The following is a 19,397-nucleotide window of genomic DNA, read 5'->3' on the forward strand; positions in this document are numbered from 1 at the left end:
GAGTTTGGGCCTTCCCCTGGTGGAGTGAGAGTTCTCAGACAGCTAGGAGGACAGAGCTCCGGGCAAGTGGGGAGTACATGTCACTTTTTATGAGTTCCAGAAAGACGAGAGAATGCTGCGTGCAGCTCTGTGCGAGTAAGCGCCTGCGGAACTCTTAATTAGGAGCAGATAACACTCCCCTCCCTTGCCCCTCTGACCTCGACAGAGAATAAAACTCGTGTTCCATGAGCTACAGGACATGACTAAGTGTGTATGCCAACCAAATCTGACCCCAACCCCATCCACTACTGCCAAGTAGCTAAAAATAAGGGAGCAGCCATTACACATTAATAGGCTGGCCACTGACTCCACGAGGCAATAATCACCTGTGCTCCTAAAATTTATCGTTACTTGTCATTACATGATATTTAACTTGTAGATGAGAGGAGGTGAAGCGGAATAGTGAGAAACACAGCTGAAACGCTGTAGCTAATGTTTGCACGACTGATGAAGCCAGCTATGTGTGCATGTCTTTGAATGCCTGGTTTTCACTTAACGATATAGCGTACAGCGGGTAAAATCTGTACAGCACAAATGAAACCGATAAAGCACTGATGATGGCTCACAAACAGAGAATGTTATTCATCTGTTTTATGGTTAAGTAACAAGGCTATTTTTAAGTGGCTTGTTTTGTATTTGCATTATTCAAGGCCGAGTTTCTGCTGTTTGAGTTCGACAACAGGGAACTGACCACAGGTGATAATTCTGTCAATCAGTAAAGAACTGTTTTGATAATATTCCGATCTTTACAGTTACCTGAATAATTAGCTCCTAAAAATAGGACTGAAAGGGTCACTCACCGCTCCCTCGAAGACACTGTCATAGATGTTTTCTGTGCCGCAGTCAGGGCAGGAGAAGGAGAACCTCTCACAGTCACGGTAGCGTTCTTCATCTGTGAGCTGTGGTGGGACGCCCAGGACACCATCAGCTTCCTCCTCTCGCTGCTGCCGCTGCTGAGCCCGGAATTGCCCTGGATCCAGCCCTAAATATATAAATAACATACACAACCAAATTGCTTGAATACTCACAAAACTGAAACTTCTACTCCGTAGAAATTACAGACCGTATAATCAAATATTCTGACAGAGCGACTTTGTCATTCACACATTGAAACAAAAACAAAAAACAAACAGGCAGAACATCTTTAAGTCCAGAAAGTTACTCTTTGCTCTGCGCAACAGTGGCTGTGTTTACTAACCCGATTGAATACATTCCAGTTCCAGATTCAGACTGAGGTGTTAATATGCTAGCTCTATTCAACAACTCAATGGAAAATCTTCGTTTACAAGATTTGTTTGCAAGTAATTCGATAAACATGCGGGGAGTACCCCTTAGACTAAACGTTACCATGACAGCGAACATCACGTGAGGTCCAGTCTGAGTGAGAGGAGTTTCCAGTCGGCGTGCTTATGATAATAATTACTTTAAAACGATAGACTCAGAAAAAAGGACCTCACATGTACTTATAAAGGAAGCGGCGAGAGGAAGACGTCGTGTTCTGGACGTCCGTCCCAGTTATTATTCTTCTATTTAACGGATTATCTACAGGATTACCCACCTCATTCAATCGGATAGAAATTGCATTCCGAATGGCCTCATTCGGATTAGACTTTTCCGATTGAGATGTTTACATGGACGTATTCTATTCAGATTGAGCTATTAGTAGAATTATTAACGGATTATCAAGCTGCATATAAACGTGGCTTTTGGCAGTTGGCGATACTGGGTGAGCCACTTCCCATTTTGGAAATGCATTAAGAAGCGCAGACATTTTCAACACCTAACTCAAGAGCTGAAACTTTATGAGTGCTCTCCCAGACAGCTTGGATGCCTTTAAATCAGTTTGAGCTTCTTTTAGAGATGGTAGTATCATGTAGTATCATTTTTAGTTCTAGTTGCTGGAACACAGCCGATCTGTCATCTTGGTTGCCGCCATGACAGCAGCAAAGACAACTGTCACTGTGCGCAGTTCATGTGACTTGCGAAAGTTTGCAAAAATCAGACAACTGCAAACAAGATGACCATTAATCGCATTCAGGGGACAAGAAATCATTGGTTATACAGGTGTTTAAATGAACTTACTGATGCCTGAATGCATTGTATGAATATATCAAGCTCGGTGTGTAAAAGGTCTTTACCCTCAGAAAGCACACTGGAAGGTGCATCCACTCCAGCAGAACAGATCATTAAAATGAACAGAGAACTCACTGCCAGATCACAAAATTGAGTAATAGGAACTTGAGAGATGAACATTTTACACAAGTATGTGTATATTATGTACGCCGCTGCCGTTGGCGCAAAACATTGCATCTCGAAAATGGTAACTTCACAGGAGAAGCAAAAAATAAATAAAATTCTTTTAATGTAAGTCAATGGAACCAATGTAAGAAATAAGGAATGGGATCTGGATGGTGAAAGAGGGATAAGAAGATGACAAAGATACACTGGCAACAAAAAAGGGAGGGGTGCAGATTTAAAAAAAAAAAAAAAAAAGGCAGCTGAGATTATCAAATCATTAAGAGGTGGCAGCTGAATATCCATTTAATCTTCCCAGGTGACATTGAACACACTGAACACTATTAGAGCATGGAAAAACAGCCGACATCCCCCTGAGTAATTTGGTTAAGTGAATAAGTGAGTAAATAAATAAGTGTTGACTGTGAGGCTACAGGGATTAACCAGCGGCCCCAGAGCTCCCAGCCCCACAGGCCTACAGGCCCGGGAGCTGCTGCCATCTTCAGGAAGACATGCACAGACCCTCATTCCAGGGTCAAACCACATCAAAGCGTAGCCGAATACAGTGAAAGGGACACGGTCTGGCACACATGCAAGAGACTGCTGTGTTGATTTAGCACTTTATCAGTATATGCAATGACCTGATCTTTGACTTAACAAAAATAAATGTATTATTTTTGTTTTAAATGAGGGGCAACATGACAATAACATTACCCTCATCAATCATGCCACATTAGCACAAATACACTTTTCTGGACATAGAGAGAACTTGGAGAACACTGAAAAACAGCCCGTTTTAGTACAGACAGCATAACTGTTTATATCTGTTTAATTGGATTCACTAAACTGAACTATGTTCAAAGTTTTTGAGTTTTTTTTAATCTTCCATGGAACCTAAAAGTAGGTTAGTTCAAAGAAAGCTAATCTTGATCTTGTGGGCACAGAATATACATGTACACATTATGTTCCGTGAATAACTTGTGAATGTCCAAATATTCAGCCGATGTATTTTGCTAATACTCTCTCGACGTAAGCTGAGGTAGTTCTATTCTTGGGTCACGCAAACGTAAGCCGTATTCTCACCAATCACAAGGCTGGCTCTTCTCACCCACACAACTTTGCCAACCAATCGTTTGGCCACACCAGCACTTCCAGCAATAAAGTGAATAAAAACATTTTGTAAGATGGCACTAAATAAAAGTTAGAAAATTTTTCAATGATCAGACACAGTAGGGTCTTCAATGCCTCCTGAACGTGAAGCTTGCTTCATCCATTTCGCCGTGCTTGTACTGTTGTGTTTAATTATAGTATAATTACATGACTCTACTCTTTACTATGCACTTCTATTTTGTTAATACATCTATACATATTGCACTGCCACTTTGCATATCGCTGCTGTTGGAAGAAAACCTTGTATCACCAAAATGCGGATTTTACAGGAGGAGGAAAAAACACGCTTTACTGTTAATGTAAGTCAATGGAACCAGACTTTTTGGGTCCGTTCTTTTAGTCCATTCATGATTAAATTTACACCCAACAAAGAGCAATGGGTATTTGCAAATTCTGTCAAAAACTGAAAAACATCAAAAACGGAGATACAAGGTTTTCTTCCGACAACAGCAACACACATTCATACATACTGCACTGTCACTTTGTTTATTCAACCAAGCATATCACTCAACTATTAACACGTTCAATATCGTTTACAGTGTTTAGCCACTGGATGTGACATGCACTGTCACCTGCTTAATATTTATGCTATTTTACTTATTTTTGAACTGCACATTATATTTTATGGTTGTTTTAGTACATTTTATGACTTTATTTATTCTATTCATGCATCTGTATAACAGCATACAACAATACTTTTGCTCTTGTTTTGCTCTTTACTGTACTTTACTGTACTGCTGCTGTAATAGACAACTTTCCCTCTGGGATTAACAAAGTCATCCTAGTTTTGCCAATCTTTCAAGCTCGTTAGAAAATTAGTACCATGCCCAGACAGTCCTCAGATAGGCCTGATGGGTGACTTGAGCAGTACTTGAAACATCTTACTTTTCAAATCTCTAAAACACTAAATATCATAATAGACACTATATTGCCAAAGGTATTCGCTCGTCTGCCTTTACATGCATACGAACTTGAGTGGCATCCAATTCTTAATCCATAGGGTTTAATATGATGTCGGCCCACCCTTTGCAGCTATAACTGCTTCAACTCTTGTGGGAAGGCTTTCCAGAAGGTTTAGGAGTGTTTTTATGGGAATTTTTGAGCGTTCTTCCAGAAGAGGAATTGTGAGGTCAGACACTGATGTTTGACGAGAAGGCCCGGCTCACAGTCTCCGCTCTAATTCAACCCAAAGATGTTCCATCAGGTTGAGGTCAGAACTCTATGCAGGTCAGTCAAGCTTTTGCAAACCAAATGATGTAAGGCTTGGATGCAGCTGCTCGACCCATTCCATGAAGCTCTTTACACACGGTTCTTCAGCTAATCTGAAGGCCACGTGAAGTTTGGAGGTCTGTAGCGATTGACCCTCAGCATCCACTGACCCCGCTCTGTTATTTTATGTGGCCTACCACTTCGTGGCGGAGCTGCTGTCGTTCCCAATCGCTTCTACTTTGTTATAATACCACTGACAGTTGACTGTGGAACATTTAGTAGTGAGGAAATTTCACGACTGGACTTGTTGCATAGGTTGCGTCCGACCACGGTACCACACTGGAACTCACTGAGCTCCTGAGAGCGACCCATTCTTTCACTAATGTTTGTAGAAGCAGTCTGCAGGCCTAGGGGCTTGGTTTTATACACCTGTAGCCATGGAAGTCATTGTAATTCCTGAATTCATTTATTTGGATGGGTGAGTGAATACTTCCAGCAATATAGTTTATCAAGTCATGAAAATGCCATACCTGCCATCTCACTTAGTTTACTGAAAACAGACAAAAGAAAATACAGCACTTGTCAACTACTGGCTGGCACAGACATCTAGTATATAAAAGAGTCATTTACTAAACGCTCTATACCATTGATATGAAACATACGGTCATGCTGACAGACAGACACTACAGAAAGCACCGACTTATATATATTGTTTTGGTGCGCCACAAAAGAAGAACTCTCTTGGAACTTTGTTTTACGGAGGTGCTGCGACACGAGAGGAAACCAATGAAGATGGGTTATCCAGTCAATGAATCGAGTAATAGGAAATAGGTAAATCAATTATACAAATAATCATTAGCTATAGCCCTATTAAACAGTCCAAAGAGGAAGCTCACCCAACCACGTGGCAATCAGCACACCATCAACGCCTTCGATGGGCTCACAGATGCGGCCCACCACAGGATGCACCTGCTGGGAGAGGTAGTACTGGTTGTCCAGAGTCAGTCCGGGCTGCTTCTGGAGCTGTTCCGGAGCATAGGCCCTCTGGCTGGCCCCAAGGTTTGAACCGTCCTACGGGACCAAAGGAAGGGTGGGGTCACAAAAGTGTGAAAATGTTAAGGATGAGTGTTAGAGATGAGACAATGTATAGATATGTTTAAATAGAGTGGAGGAATTCTTGAGGTGCACCTGACAGATGACGTAGGATATGGTATCGCCTGCTTTAACCTTCCTTCCTCCTTGAGAGTTGATCCACAGGGCCACATGCACATGAGGAAGACTCTTCTTATCTGGGTAGTCCTGAGGATCCTTCGCCAGGGCCTGAAGATAGATAATCGAGGGGAAATGGACATTGTTTTGCATCATACGTGAGCAAAACTCCTCAGGATGTTTCTTCATTGTCTACTTGTTGTGAACTTTTCATTCTATTTATCACTTAATACGGTAAAAATTTTTCCACTGCTCAAAAGTGCCAAGTGAACACTACATGGTGTAAAAATGTAATTATGAATGGATCAGCAGAACGGTCCAAATTATAAAAATAAATAATGATCCAATGAAACAAACTTTTGTTTAGTTAACGTACACTGGAAGTTGCATTGAGTTAGCACTACGGTAAACCCAGGCTTACAATGACTATAACTACAAGCATTCTCTGCATGCAGGGACAGCTCTATGCTGCTTTGAATAAGCCTGTTCAATCAAACATTTAACAAATAAATAAATCTAACTGCAACACAACTACAACTGTGAAGGGCACTCTTAAAAGTGACCATCATCTCACCTTGTGGATTTCAAACATGTTTACTGGGATGCTGCCACTGGCCACCTTTTCCCCCACCTCTATAAGGTGCTGCTGGATGTTTTCTAGTATGATGTCCCGATTTTGGTCTGACAGAATCTGACCAATCACATAGCTGAAAGGGAAAGAAGCAAGAGTTAAGCAACATGAGGCAGGATTATGTTCAAATTACCTCAAAGACAACAACAAAACTGTTACCAGTGAGTGCCACAAAAGGGCACAGGCTACCAGGAGCCAGTCATTATTCCATAGGAAGGAATACAACAAGAGATAAAAATACTGTTTAAGGTTAAAAAGCATAACATGAATGAAAACCGGTAATTCAGCAAAGGAATTCCTGCTAGACACTGACTTGCCGCACTCCTTGGCGAGGTCACACCAGTCTCTGCGCACAATATCCAGGCCTTTGAACTCCTGCTTGGTGGTGTACCGGCCATCTCCTAGTTGCTCCACCGTCAGTGCAGCATACTTCTTCTTCTTCAGCAACAGCAGAGACTTAAAGACGCCATCAATGTCTATCTCCAGAAGCTTATACAGCTTATTCACCTCACTTTTCACCTAGAGAGACAAACACAGGGCTACCTCATTGGTGATAATCCCCTTTTACACCGATTAGTGCACACTGTTTCATATTAATGCTTACCAAAAAGTTTACAGCACAAGTACGAAAAAAAAAAAGAACACAATAAACTAGATTAATGAATATCAACTCAGAGAACCATGTCAATGTGCAAACAGGACCAGAGGAAAATTAGACTGGAGAACACCAGACCTTTTCTCCAAGGCAGCTTTATATACAAATAATAACAAAGAGCTAAATTATAATTCCTCAAACACATTTTCCACGTGCTTGATGCTGTAAAATGTTGAGCTCTAAGCCTTATACGCAGTGTCTGTTTAATTCAAACCCACACCCTTTAAAAGCTAATTTATAAGCATCAACACGGTCACCACTGTGTCAACACATTTATCTCCAGAAGCTTATCCACAATATACTGGCATATCAATACTCTCAACACAGGCCTTGCAGGAATGGAGCAAAAAAATGTGGAATCTTGAGGGGCCCAGAGAACCAATGACATGGAATATGAGGCAGCTAGAATAAGCAGCTAGTATCTTTAGAATTATTAACCTGCCTTATGGCATATACAGATTACAATGTGATCTTAAATATCAATAAAACCAGTTTTGGTCTCAACTAGGCTAACTATATGTAATATCCCAGTGTCAGACTGCACCCCCTAACCATTAGTTACTGACGACAACAGCGTAAATGGGGCATGGTGACAGGCAGGCGAGAGCCGCCAAGACCCTCTATGCACAGCAGGCCACGGTGCTGCTTAGATTTAGTGAGTCCTTTCATGGTTCGAAAAAAAAAAAAAAAAAAAATTACAGACAATATTAGGGCTGATCTAGAATATGGACTACTGATGAGATAAATATGATTTTCTTTTGTGCTTTTTAAAAAGCCACAGATAGCATGTTCTCTGACAATTAAATCACGATGGCCATCAATCTATACTCGATTTACGCTACTATTGTCAATTGGCTCAAACCTGGGTTTTAGTGATAATCATCAGTAATTCCTAGCTGTCCAAAAATAACATTTGTGTATCCCCACTAAAAAAAGATGCAACAGCTGCTCATCCAGGTCTAACCCCACATAAGGTGGATTGCCCTGAAGCGCTGTCCACCAAGCCGGGCACACTGATCACTCCTCCTGCCTGATCTTACCTTGTTGCCCAGTTTCATGACCTCCTCCAGATTAGAGCTGTTGGTGTTGATCATGATGGAGTCAGTGTCGCCGTAGATAACGTCCAGATTCATCTGCAGTAAGACAGGCACAGTTAACAGACGCAAACACTTCCTCCGATGAGCCAACCTATTTGAGCACAGCAGCACACACTGATGTGTCAAAGAATCTATTCTAACTCACCTTCTGTACCATGTCTTTGGTGTGCATTAGGATCTGAAAAGGAAAGAAAAACAATGAAGATCATACGCCAAGACCCAGCAATAGGAAACATAATTGGTTCAATAAAACATATATGATTCCATTTTTAACAAGTCTCAGTAGCGGATCTAACAATTCATACTAGTAAAGAAACCGTTTCATGACCATGAACATACTGGACAAACTGTTAAACAGACAATGCAATGAAACCAGCGTCCATAAGCAAACACACACTCGCTCAGAAACAGGCACAGTGACACGCACAACACACAAAGAATTTAATTAGCAAATCTATTCAGTAATTCAACACTTAGCAATGGGGGAAAGAAAAAGCCTTGGTGATTTGCTTTTAAATGGAGGATAATTGGCTAAGAGGGCTATTAGCAGCACTGAAATGTGGCTCCAAACCCACACACCAGCCGAGTCATAATAACGCCTAATGGCCTTAATCACCGGTGGCCTGCATAACAGAGAGAGTGAGCGTGCGACAGAGAGAGAGGGAGAGGGAGAAAGAGAGGGAGACAGAAAGAAGGGAGGGGATGCGTGTCCAGCTGTAGACTGAGATTTACGTCAGTTGCAGCTGTCAAAGAAAGAAAATATATGTGAGAGAGAGAGACAGACAGACAGACACAGAGAGAGAGAGAGAGAGACAGAGACAGAGAGACAGAGAGACAGAGAGAGAGAGAGAGAGAGAGAGAGAGAGAGAGAGAGAGAGAGAGAGAGAGAGAGAGAGAGAGAGAGAGAGAGAAGGTGGTCAAATGTGAACCACTGGAAAGGGAACAGAGATGCACTGGAAGTCTGAAGGGCTATAATTCAGTAGCCCCTCTGTTATACTACCACAGATTACTATTAAAATTATTCTGACGCTTAATGATCAAGATCCAAAGACTAAAAAGAGATTATCTGAACAATAAAATAAATATAAACCATAAAATAATAAAATATAAACAAAACTAATGTGGAATCTGTCATTAAATTCAATAACTACTCAAATACAAGTCAGGCGCTAATATTGCACTGTTTTCTCAGGATTTCCAAACCATTTTTTTAATCTGCAGTTAAACAGATCAGAGTCAACAAGTCAGTGTATGTAAGATTTGGCAATCCCCTCCTTTTGAGATCCCACTTCTTTTATAACCACCTATCCTAAAAACTCTCCCCTGTATTTGTGCTCTTCTGGCTCCATAATGGTGTGTAGTGCTTGGACACAGATGAACACTTCTAATGTTATTTGCAGACAGTTGTTGGCTCTCACTGTGGTTACAGTCCACAGACAAGTTTCACATCAATTTTAGTTGGCAATTAAATGGAAGCTCACCGTCTTGGTTGCCAACAATGATGATTTATAAATGAAGATTTTCTCACAGCGTTCAGCTCATAAAACATGGCCCTTTTTTCACGTTTCAGTAATGTTATCTTGTTATCCTGATTGGTATCTGTATCTGTGGGTTGGCTAAATAATGTGAACCCATTTCACCCCTCATCCCTACCATTTACCCCATAGCCCTCGGTTTTTTGCATTCACTCCTAGTGGTAGGGTGTCCCGATTTTCGGTGAGATAGAGATATAGGGTGAAGTGTTACGGCTACATGGTCCTCCAAACTGAGGTTTCTCAGAGACACACTCCAAACACAGTGATATGAGGGGGGGGGGGGGCAAAGAAACCCACAAATGTGAGTATTTTCACTGTTAAAATTACGATAACCATTGTATTATCTTTAATATCATTTAATGTATTATGGTCCTTTTCTTCATAACAAGTAGAAAAATCGCTAAATCACGTGTTCCACCTTAAATAGTCCAGCAATTCTGACGGCTGAAGCATCAGAATGTAACTGCTTCTCCATTTAAGGTGGAACTGGAAAGTCTGAACGAGAAGCTGGCCAATAGCTGACCTCAGCTTCGTATTACTGAAGAATTAAGGGTTGGTGATGTGTACTGGTCAACCCCCCCTCTTTGAAAGCACATGATTCTCTAAATTTACCTAAAGACCAGCAGCTTCAGACTGCAGAGCAGCACTAGTAGCTGTTAATGAAGTAAATGTTCTTTTTTATTTGAGGGTCCAATTTTGAAAGGAAAGATTTCAACCACTACCCCTTGTAAAACAGTTAAAAGGGGCAAGGTGACACTCGAAAACAAGGAGTAGGTAAAAATAAGTAATAGGACTGGGCCTTGCTGTGTTGTGCCTGGGCGAGAGGAGAGATTCTTACTTAGAATTCTCTGCTAGGAGCATTTACAACAGCGAATTTTACCAAAAGGCATCAAATGTGTGTTTGATGTATTATCATGCAAACGGCTAAATAACCACAGCTGATTGATTAAAAAGGTCCATTTTAAATGGAGTACTTGTAACAGCCCTGCGATTGAGTAGGATTGTTTACTCAGGGCATACACTCTGCATGTACACACGTACACACACAGTAGGCCTGAGGGGTGACCTCTGAGAGAGAGACTCAGACAGGTGGGGGACTGGGCAGCGGGATCAGGGCACTAATCTGAGGCCGGACAGAGCTGGGGAACATTACTGCAGCCTGTCAACAGCAATCGAGCAAGCCGCCGCCACACATGCTCAACACCCCCACACCCCCACACACACACCCATCACATCCAAGCCCAGACCCCATCACATCCCCCATCAGGGACAAGGACGGTGCTATTTCAGAGCTTGGGGGTCTCCACTCCTTGAAACTAGAGCGGGCCTTAAGCATGCTTTATGAGGTGCCAAATACCTCCCAGGGGGAAGCATGGGGTCAGATTTGAGTAATTACAGAACAGCCCTGCGTATTAGCGAATACAGCCAAGGTCACCCCCAAAACACAGCTCCGAGTGAACATGCACGCACGCTCAATAGCTCATTAGTTTGCAACGGAGCCGAACAATTTATGGCTTGCTGCTCAGCACTGCATCCCTCATTTCAATGCCTTTATGTCATCAGAATGATCTGGCTCTACAGCAGGCTCCCGCAGTCAGACAACTGGATAAGATCAGAAAGGCATTACAGCAAACTTCCTCAGCCATCTGTGTGTTACACAGGGAAAATAGTGTATTAGGGAGGGGGTAATAAAGCAGTGCTGGCTGTTAATTACTGTGGCAACCTGAAGGCAAAGTTTGGCACGTTAGTGCCTGACCTCACGCCGGCGCAAACTCATTTAACAAGCCGTCATAAAGCTAGGTCGCATAGCGCCATGATGGAACGATGCATTATAGGTCATTTAGGCCTATTCGCTGAGGAGATGCTAGGCATTAACAGAAGGAGGAAAACATGCGAGTGAGCGAGTGTGTGTACTTGGAGGGGGGGGAGCAGCTTCCATGGTGATGAGTTTAGGAATGCGTACAAGGTTTTCCATGCCCCATCTATGTCAGTATGTTATGACAGCAGGGACAGCCTTAGACAGAAGAGGGACAACACCGGTGAAAGACAAGTCGTTTGACCATGGTTCAAGAATGGTGGGGGGGAAGCAGGGGGATAGCTCATCTTTAAACACATACCATCCAACACATCTAAGGCAAACCAAACAGCACCATGGGGGGGTGTGCTCCTCAGAGTCTGCACCAACTGGGCCCTATATGCCCCAACACTACACATCATCATGACGGAGTTCTTCGTTTGAGGGCTTGGTAGCAATTTGGTGCTGTTAAACAAAATACCTCAAGACTAATAACAGAAAATAAGCCTGTGGTTCAAATGGGTTTATTAATTAAAACAAATCTTACAAAGCAACTGATGTGCGAGTTTGATTATGAAGTGGTCCTCCACTGCCAGCCACTACAAGCAGAACAGACATTTGCATACACACACCCACAAATCCCATCACGTTCATAAGATGTTGTAAAAATGTTCTGATGCATTGTTTTTAGTACACAAAATAGAGAGGACTACATACTGTAAATGGCGCTGCGTGTCTCACATAGCAGTGTCATCTGACATTTGATCCCATTTTAACCCTAGAGGTCACCATTTCTCATTCTTCTTAGCTAAACCCCAAAATATTCCCACTCCAAAGCAACATCTGTGGAGAGTAAATTATGCCTCGTGGTCAGAAACTGGCCCCATTTATTGTAATATTTATTTTCAATCTACAATATCCCAAGCTGTAAAAAACTGACACGGAGGTGAAAAATTGACAGAGTTGTGAAGGACAACAGTAGAGCTACTTTATCCTATTCAGTTTTTTTGCTCGTTCAAGATACAAAACAATGGGCTAAACTGAGCAAAAAGAAGAAAACTCCTGGAATAAGGCTTTTTTGAATCTTAACAATAGTGGAACCCTTTTTGGTGCTATACAGAACCTTAAAAGAGTTTGTGGTTAGGACCTTAAAATTTTTATGTGGTTCTTAAGAGAGTTATTTCCAGAACCACATACAATTGGTTTTCCATCATAAAGGATCAACTGACCATGCACACAACCATTTATGGACTCAAATACAGTACGAATGTTCATGGCTCTGTATATACTTAAGAACCCTTGTTTTTAAAAAGTGTAGCACATAACTGAATTGGCAGAAAAATAAACTCATTTATCAGGTGCATTATTTATGCTAATAACAGCAATCAAGCAAGCCGCCGCCACTATGAACACCAGCTAATTAAGTCAAGTCTTGTCAATGTGGTTGAGTTTTTTCCTAATGAGCAAGCTCGCTAGCTGCATAACCTACCCATCGAGTCATTTCTCTGAACTTAATAGCTTAAGGACACGATCAGAACGATGTAGTCAACCCTTAGCAATACTGCAAACGCACCCAACAGTGCGTACTACAGAACCAACATACAAGAAACTGAATTTCAAACTTTTTTCAAAGGTTTTATTCAGCCTACACTTGCTTTTTTCATACAGAGACAGAAAACGATGCCATACATCAGTTAAAGTAAACAAACTTCATTCAGCAATCTTACAACTGTACAGCAGTAAATCAGCAGTAGTAGCTCTGTTTAAAAAGGCTGTAACCAACACTTGTTAAATGACAGGCATTCTATTTATATAGTGCGAGTGCAGTGGTCAATCAAACTGTCTCTATTTTGTTTGCAGACAAAATTACCTGCAAAACTACAGAGCGCTGTTGCAGATTTCAGAATCCGGCAGGTCTCATCACCATCTTTTCAAAAATACATAAATTGACAATCCTGATGAGGTTGGCTAAATGCTACAGCTCTAGTGCCCTGATCTTACTACTCAGCTATGAGGGACATGATCCACAGTTTTACGCAACACATCTGCTCGTTCATCCTGAGGCCATCTCCATCCCTTTGGCCCTCACCCCATCACAGCAAGCATTTTAAGCCCCAGAGGGGCATGAAAAACCTTGTAAAAGACAGTATCTAGTGACGATTGTTTTGAAAAGCATGTTGCTGAAAAGCATTTTGAGGATGACAGCCCTCCTCCTGAAATAGCCGGAGCCACACAGCACTGTCAGGGTGATCTACGTCTGCTGTCATTTCTCTATCCTCCGCTCTGAGTGGCTCAGAGCACACAAACACACGACCAGAATGCACACAGTTGTGGGGAAACTGGTAACGTTCAAATGTAACGGACATACGCCTACAAAGCACACCAAAATGATTAATGATGGGGTGGACAATATGATATTATGATAGATTAAGTCTGAAAATATCACAGGTATCAGCCGTACCTAACAAGCACTGAGCAACTGCATATCTCTGAGATATTTATATGAAGCCTCTATGCAGAATAAAGTCTGAGGTTTTGCCCAGTTGAGTGTGAATTCAAACCAATCAAATTTGAGCATAAACTGCTCTGTTTAAAAAGATAAATAATTTGTTGACAGCACTTTATTAATGCGGGTCTGTTCTGTTTGCACATTTTGTGCATTTCTACTCATATTTCTTAGAAACCCTTAGGAAAACTACAGCTGCAAGCACCAAGGACGATCCAAAAATGGGCCCAACATGTAGCATTGCTGTTATAGTGCCCTTTCCAATTAACATATGCCCAGCAGTGTGTACAGGCCATTTTAGCACAATTTTTTGGACAAGTTTGGTGAAAATCAGGCGATGTAGTCCTGTCATTGTATCACAGTGCTAATATCTATAAATCAAAATGTCAGACTGCCTGTAAGTTAAGTTAAGTGATACTTTTTGATCCCACAACCGGGGAAATTCCACCTCCGCATTTAACCCATCCATGAAGTGAAACACCACATACACACTAGTGAACACACACACTAGGGGGCAGTGAGCACACTTGCCCAGAGCGGTGGGCAGCCCTATCCACGGCGCCTGGGGAGCAGTTGGGGGTTAGGTGTCTTGCTCAAGGACTTGCTCAAGGCCTTGGGAATCGAACCGGCAACCTTCCGGTCACAGGGCCAGCTCCCTAACCTCCAGTCCACGACTGCCCCCAAGTTTACATACACAACTAGCAGCAAAGTTGCTCTGATTGACGGTTGTGCGCACCGTCCCATGGAGGCTGAGGCCATAACCAAATGTTTGGTGTTGATCAGTCAATAAATGGTTGAGTTGAATGCAGTCATAAAAACTCCACATACACAGACATCACACTTGGATCCCTGATCAATATTGTGATATCTAAGTGATACATGAAACATGTATTAAAACTTGATATGTTTAGCCATACTGCCCAGATCTCATGTACATGACCACAGGCTTTGAATACAGAAAGTGCGACAACACACAAGTGTCAGGATATAATCTTCATCACGTTTGCATTACAATACATTTGATAGACAAATAGAAAGGAAAACTAAAATAACTGCAAGTTGTATGTGTTGCATATGTGCGCTTGGCATGTGTGACCACGTCTCACAATAATAAAAGTTTTAAAAAATGCTACATCTCAAACTACAACTAACCAAGCTTTATAGGTTCATTGTCAGCCGGATCTTCAAATCTTGTGGCTTTTACCATCTGGCTGAAATGAGTGAGAGGGCATTCATCTAACGTAGCCCAGTCGCTTCCAGCAAAACTCCAGAACCCAGGACTCTACGACTCAGTAGCTATTAAAATCCAAACCTCGCTGGGAAGTGACTTGTTTTGTCTGTTCAGACTCGGCACTTGGCGGCTGTTTGAATCCTGTGTGGAGAAGTAGATGCTGCGACTCGGGGTCTCTCCTCGCTTTGGGATCTGAGACATTGAGTTGAGTCTTCAGAAGCGAGTTCATTTAAAATAGAATGTTAGCATAATGTTAGCACAGGTAAGCTAACAGCACGAATGTGAGTCGTGCAATGATGGCACAACGTCACGTCCACCCTTTGCTCGTCTTTACTGCACTTGACTGGGAAACCGAACAGGAGATGAACGTGAGGCAAACTTTGCTCAAGTTTGCTCTCTCTGCTCGCCATCTGACATAGCTTGGCTTATCCGTCCAAGCTAGACAAAGCCGTAGTTACCTGGTACGTCAACTTCTAATTCTCAGGTGCCAGTGTAACTGCTGAACCACTTAAAGTGGAAACATAAACTCAGGGTAAGAATTTAACTTCAGCTTTGTCCAAGTTAAGATAACCAAACCAGTTTTACGAATATCATAGGAAGCATTAAATACAACTACATAATCCATTTCCTGCATCATGCTTTTAACACAAGATCTAACTGCAGTAAACAGACAGCATGTTTCGTCTCATGATCCTGTATTAAAAAAAAGGTGTATTAACATGTACATCATGACACCCCTATCAGCTACCATATCATGTGTGTACCATATACAACAGTACACAACCCGGAGTCATATGCCTACAGAGATTCTCTCAACAACTCCCTCACATACAAGCAAGCACTTATTCAATAACCTTAGTTACATGGGCCAGATTCCCATGTAGTGTTAGATGTCAAATCCCCTCTCTGATTTAATACAACCGCCTGAAATCACTAAACTGAGTAGGAAGGCATCCAGCGCAGAAGGTTATAGCGAACCCAACCCTGTAACCGGGTATAAATATCACACAAAAGACCGTCGCATTCCCCTCCCAAAAGCCCTCCTGCATAACCTCTCTAGCCCAACACAAACATATTAATCAGGTCCTGTTCCCTACCAGTGGCTTCACATGAGCCAACAAAAAGGCACGCAGACAGTTGAGCACACACACATATGCTTTTGGCTCATATCACCCAACTGAGTTGTCCACAATGTGTTCCTCTGGTAATTATTAAAACGCTAAAGCTATTCCTGTCGGATGCCCTACTATTAAAAATGGATTCTTTGGTAAGGGCAATTTTAACATTTTAACTCAAGCAATCGATCCAGTGCTTACAGTTTAAAGTATTGGAAGAAACCAGTACAAGTTGCTCATTCAGGACCAAGAAAACAGCAGAAAACCTCTTTACTAGAAATCACACAGGAGCTTTCACAAATAAATATCAGCCTTTTCAGTATTTAGTGCGTCCATCTGTTGCCTTCATAACAGCTTCCATTCTTTTCAGGAGACTTGCTTTCAGTTTTTCAAAGAAACCTGCAGAGATCATTTTCCAAGATGCAAAAAATGAAACCATCTCAAAAAACTCAATGCCAGATTTAGACTCATCAATCCACACTTCACATTTCAGCGTTCTACTGCAACTGCTCATGTCTATTTGTTTCGTCAGTGAGGCTTCTTCACAGATACACATCCTTTCAGACTCATAGCGATGAACTGTCTTCTCACAGTAGAAGGATGGAGAGAAACATCTTGATTTTTTCAGATATTAAGCGAGAGCGGAGCTTGATTTTCTCTTTTCTCTCAAAAAGGTAAGCTTTAAGTACGCGTTTATTCGATGGTGACCGTTTTCGTGGTCTACCAGGTCTTGCACCCCCTGAAAAGAACAACCTGCCCTCTTGATTGGAAACGAATAAACAGAAAAGTGGTTCCTGGCTTTGGCACGGCACTGCGTGTAACATACACAGAACTCCTTTTGCTAAAGGTGTAGATGGCCTGAAGCACTGTACCACACCCACTCCACTGTGTTCACATATCTAATAAGGCTTATTAAAAGGACAAAAGAAAGGAACATCCCAACACACGAAGGGCTATAAGATCCTCAGCATCTATTCATAGATGAGTCTAATATGACAGAAAGAGACTCTAGCCAACTCTCCCTTTAGAAAAGCGACCTCGTTAAGCCAATAGACCTTGTTAGGGACACAGTCAAGCGAGCTTAAAGTCGCCCTCCAAGTATGTTATGTTGCTTTCTCATGTGACGCTACTGATAAGACAACCTCTGAGGCAGCAACCTCAGATCCAGAGGATCCACACTAGAACCACATTTTTGAAAAGAAATTAATTCAACAAGCGTGTAAAGTTGGTCTAAATAAAGACAAGCTTCAACTCTTTGGCAGCAAGTCAAAGATTTCCTCTGCTCAACAGGCTAACTAGCCCTCTCACTCTCAAATCCAAAAATATTCCTCCACCCCCGTGACTATTTGTTAAGTCCAGCGATATCAGGAGCAAATCCAACCCTAAAGACCGAGGGTCGGTCGGTGCATGCAATACTAACGCTGGGGAGGGGGGGTTCCACTTATGCTTTATTCTGGGAAAGTTAAAAATGACCTTTGTGGTTCTGACAAACGCTCACACAGGAGTATAGTGACGAGGCAGTATTTACTCAGATCAGATCACATCTCGCTCTGCCTCCTTTTTCAAAGCCACCGGCCCAGGCCCACTAGCCTCCGGCCGCATGCCGAGGTCAGCAGGTTTTACAGCACAAGACCAGTAGCCAATGATAAGATAATGGGGTTTAGTTTTCCCTCCTTTAACTCTCCCAAGTGAGGCCTAGAGGAGGCCAGGACTGGGCCAAAGGTCAAGCTCACTAACATTCTCCAACCATCAGCAGCCTGACGCGATAGAAGTCATAAACATCACTCGATTAGCCTGGGCTCCTGCTCCCTCACCCCCTTCGCCCCACAGCTGAAGCCTCGTACTTCACACTCGTCTCCGCACAAAGGTCCCAAAATAAAACAGGGCCACATCAATCACGACAGACCCCTCAGTATGTAACACTAACCCTCTGATTCCACGTCATACTTCACATGCCAGAGCAGCAGAGGGTTCGCACCAGAACAAATGTTTCTCCAGAAAGGTCAAAGTGCTCAGAGAGGCTCTTCGCTTCCGCTAGTTAAAACGCTAAACCCGAGGAGGGCTCGCTGGCTGACGTGGTGGGGAATTTCCCCCAAGCCTTCTCGCCCCTAGATGAACCAAATGACTGAGGCATAAGTCCTGCTCACCCTTTCCACGCAGTAGCGTCCTAATCAAAACAGCAGTTCAAAGAACCCACCGGTCAATAGGACAACACAGAATTGAGAGCACAAACTCAGCGAGATCAGCAAGAAACGGGTCAGTGAGAAGCTTTTGGCACAATTTCACTTTCCCATTCTAGACGAAACAGATGGAGATACAGAGACTGATCCAAATAGGGTCACAAACACAAAGTCATTTTTAAACCAGATACTTTTGCATTCAATCATGACCGAAAAGACTAACTGGCAAAACAGCATATTAAGGACACCTGCAAGCATCTGCACTGTACATCCGCCCATGTTTTGATGCACCCATGTTTGAAAAATAAGCACATGGCTCTCACAGACTGCCACTGTTTCACTTGTGTGTGCTACATTATAATTAAATGAATTGTTTCACATTTTAAACACTGTCTGCTTTCATTCTGTTCTAAAAACACCTAGCTTTATTTTTTCTTTAATAGCCTCTGATTAACGACCCTCTTAGGTTTTGCTTGCGTGACACGACAGTATCAGAAACGCAGAAGGTCAAAGATTCCTACGGCTTGAGGCATGATCTGATGTGATCTGTTGCCACATCATGCCACTATTTGAGACTTGCAACCTTAAGCTTATGACTGATAATCTCCCCACTCCTGTAGGAAAGTGACCAGTTACTACTACTACTACTGAGAAAAGTGACCACTTACTTCTATAATAGGGAGTCAGTCAGTTGGATACACTGACTTCTGTTTGTTTTTTTGGTTTTTTTTTGTTCCTATACAATCCTTAGTAGTGATTTTTTTTTCTTTATTGACAATTTTCTATATTT

General features: G+C 42.2%; 1 protein-coding gene across 1 annotated transcript in view; it reads right to left on the reverse strand.

Moving 5' to 3' along the window:
- The window catches only part of pola1 (polymerase (DNA directed), alpha 1), a 64,775-nt gene that overhangs the window by 31,941 nt on the left and 13,437 nt on the right, over positions 1-19,397 (reverse strand). The window contains exons 27-33 of the mRNA XM_017716390.2: positions 8,391-8,423; positions 8,189-8,281; positions 6,807-7,012; positions 6,437-6,569; positions 5,842-5,973; positions 5,550-5,724; positions 840-1,021 (exon numbers count right to left, since the gene is read on the reverse strand). Coding sequence (XP_017571879.2) covers positions 840-1,021; positions 5,550-5,724; positions 5,842-5,973; positions 6,437-6,569; positions 6,807-7,012; positions 8,189-8,281; positions 8,391-8,423 — 954 coding nt within the window. The remainder of the gene's footprint in view (positions 1-839; positions 1,022-5,549; positions 5,725-5,841; positions 5,974-6,436; positions 6,570-6,806; positions 7,013-8,188; positions 8,282-8,390; positions 8,424-19,397) is intronic.

The sequence above is a fragment of the Pygocentrus nattereri genome, chromosome 24 (genome assembly GCF_015220715.1).
Source record: "Pygocentrus nattereri isolate fPygNat1 chromosome 24, fPygNat1.pri, whole genome shotgun sequence".
Classification (NCBI taxonomy): domain Eukaryota; kingdom Metazoa; phylum Chordata; class Actinopteri; order Characiformes; family Serrasalmidae; genus Pygocentrus; species Pygocentrus nattereri.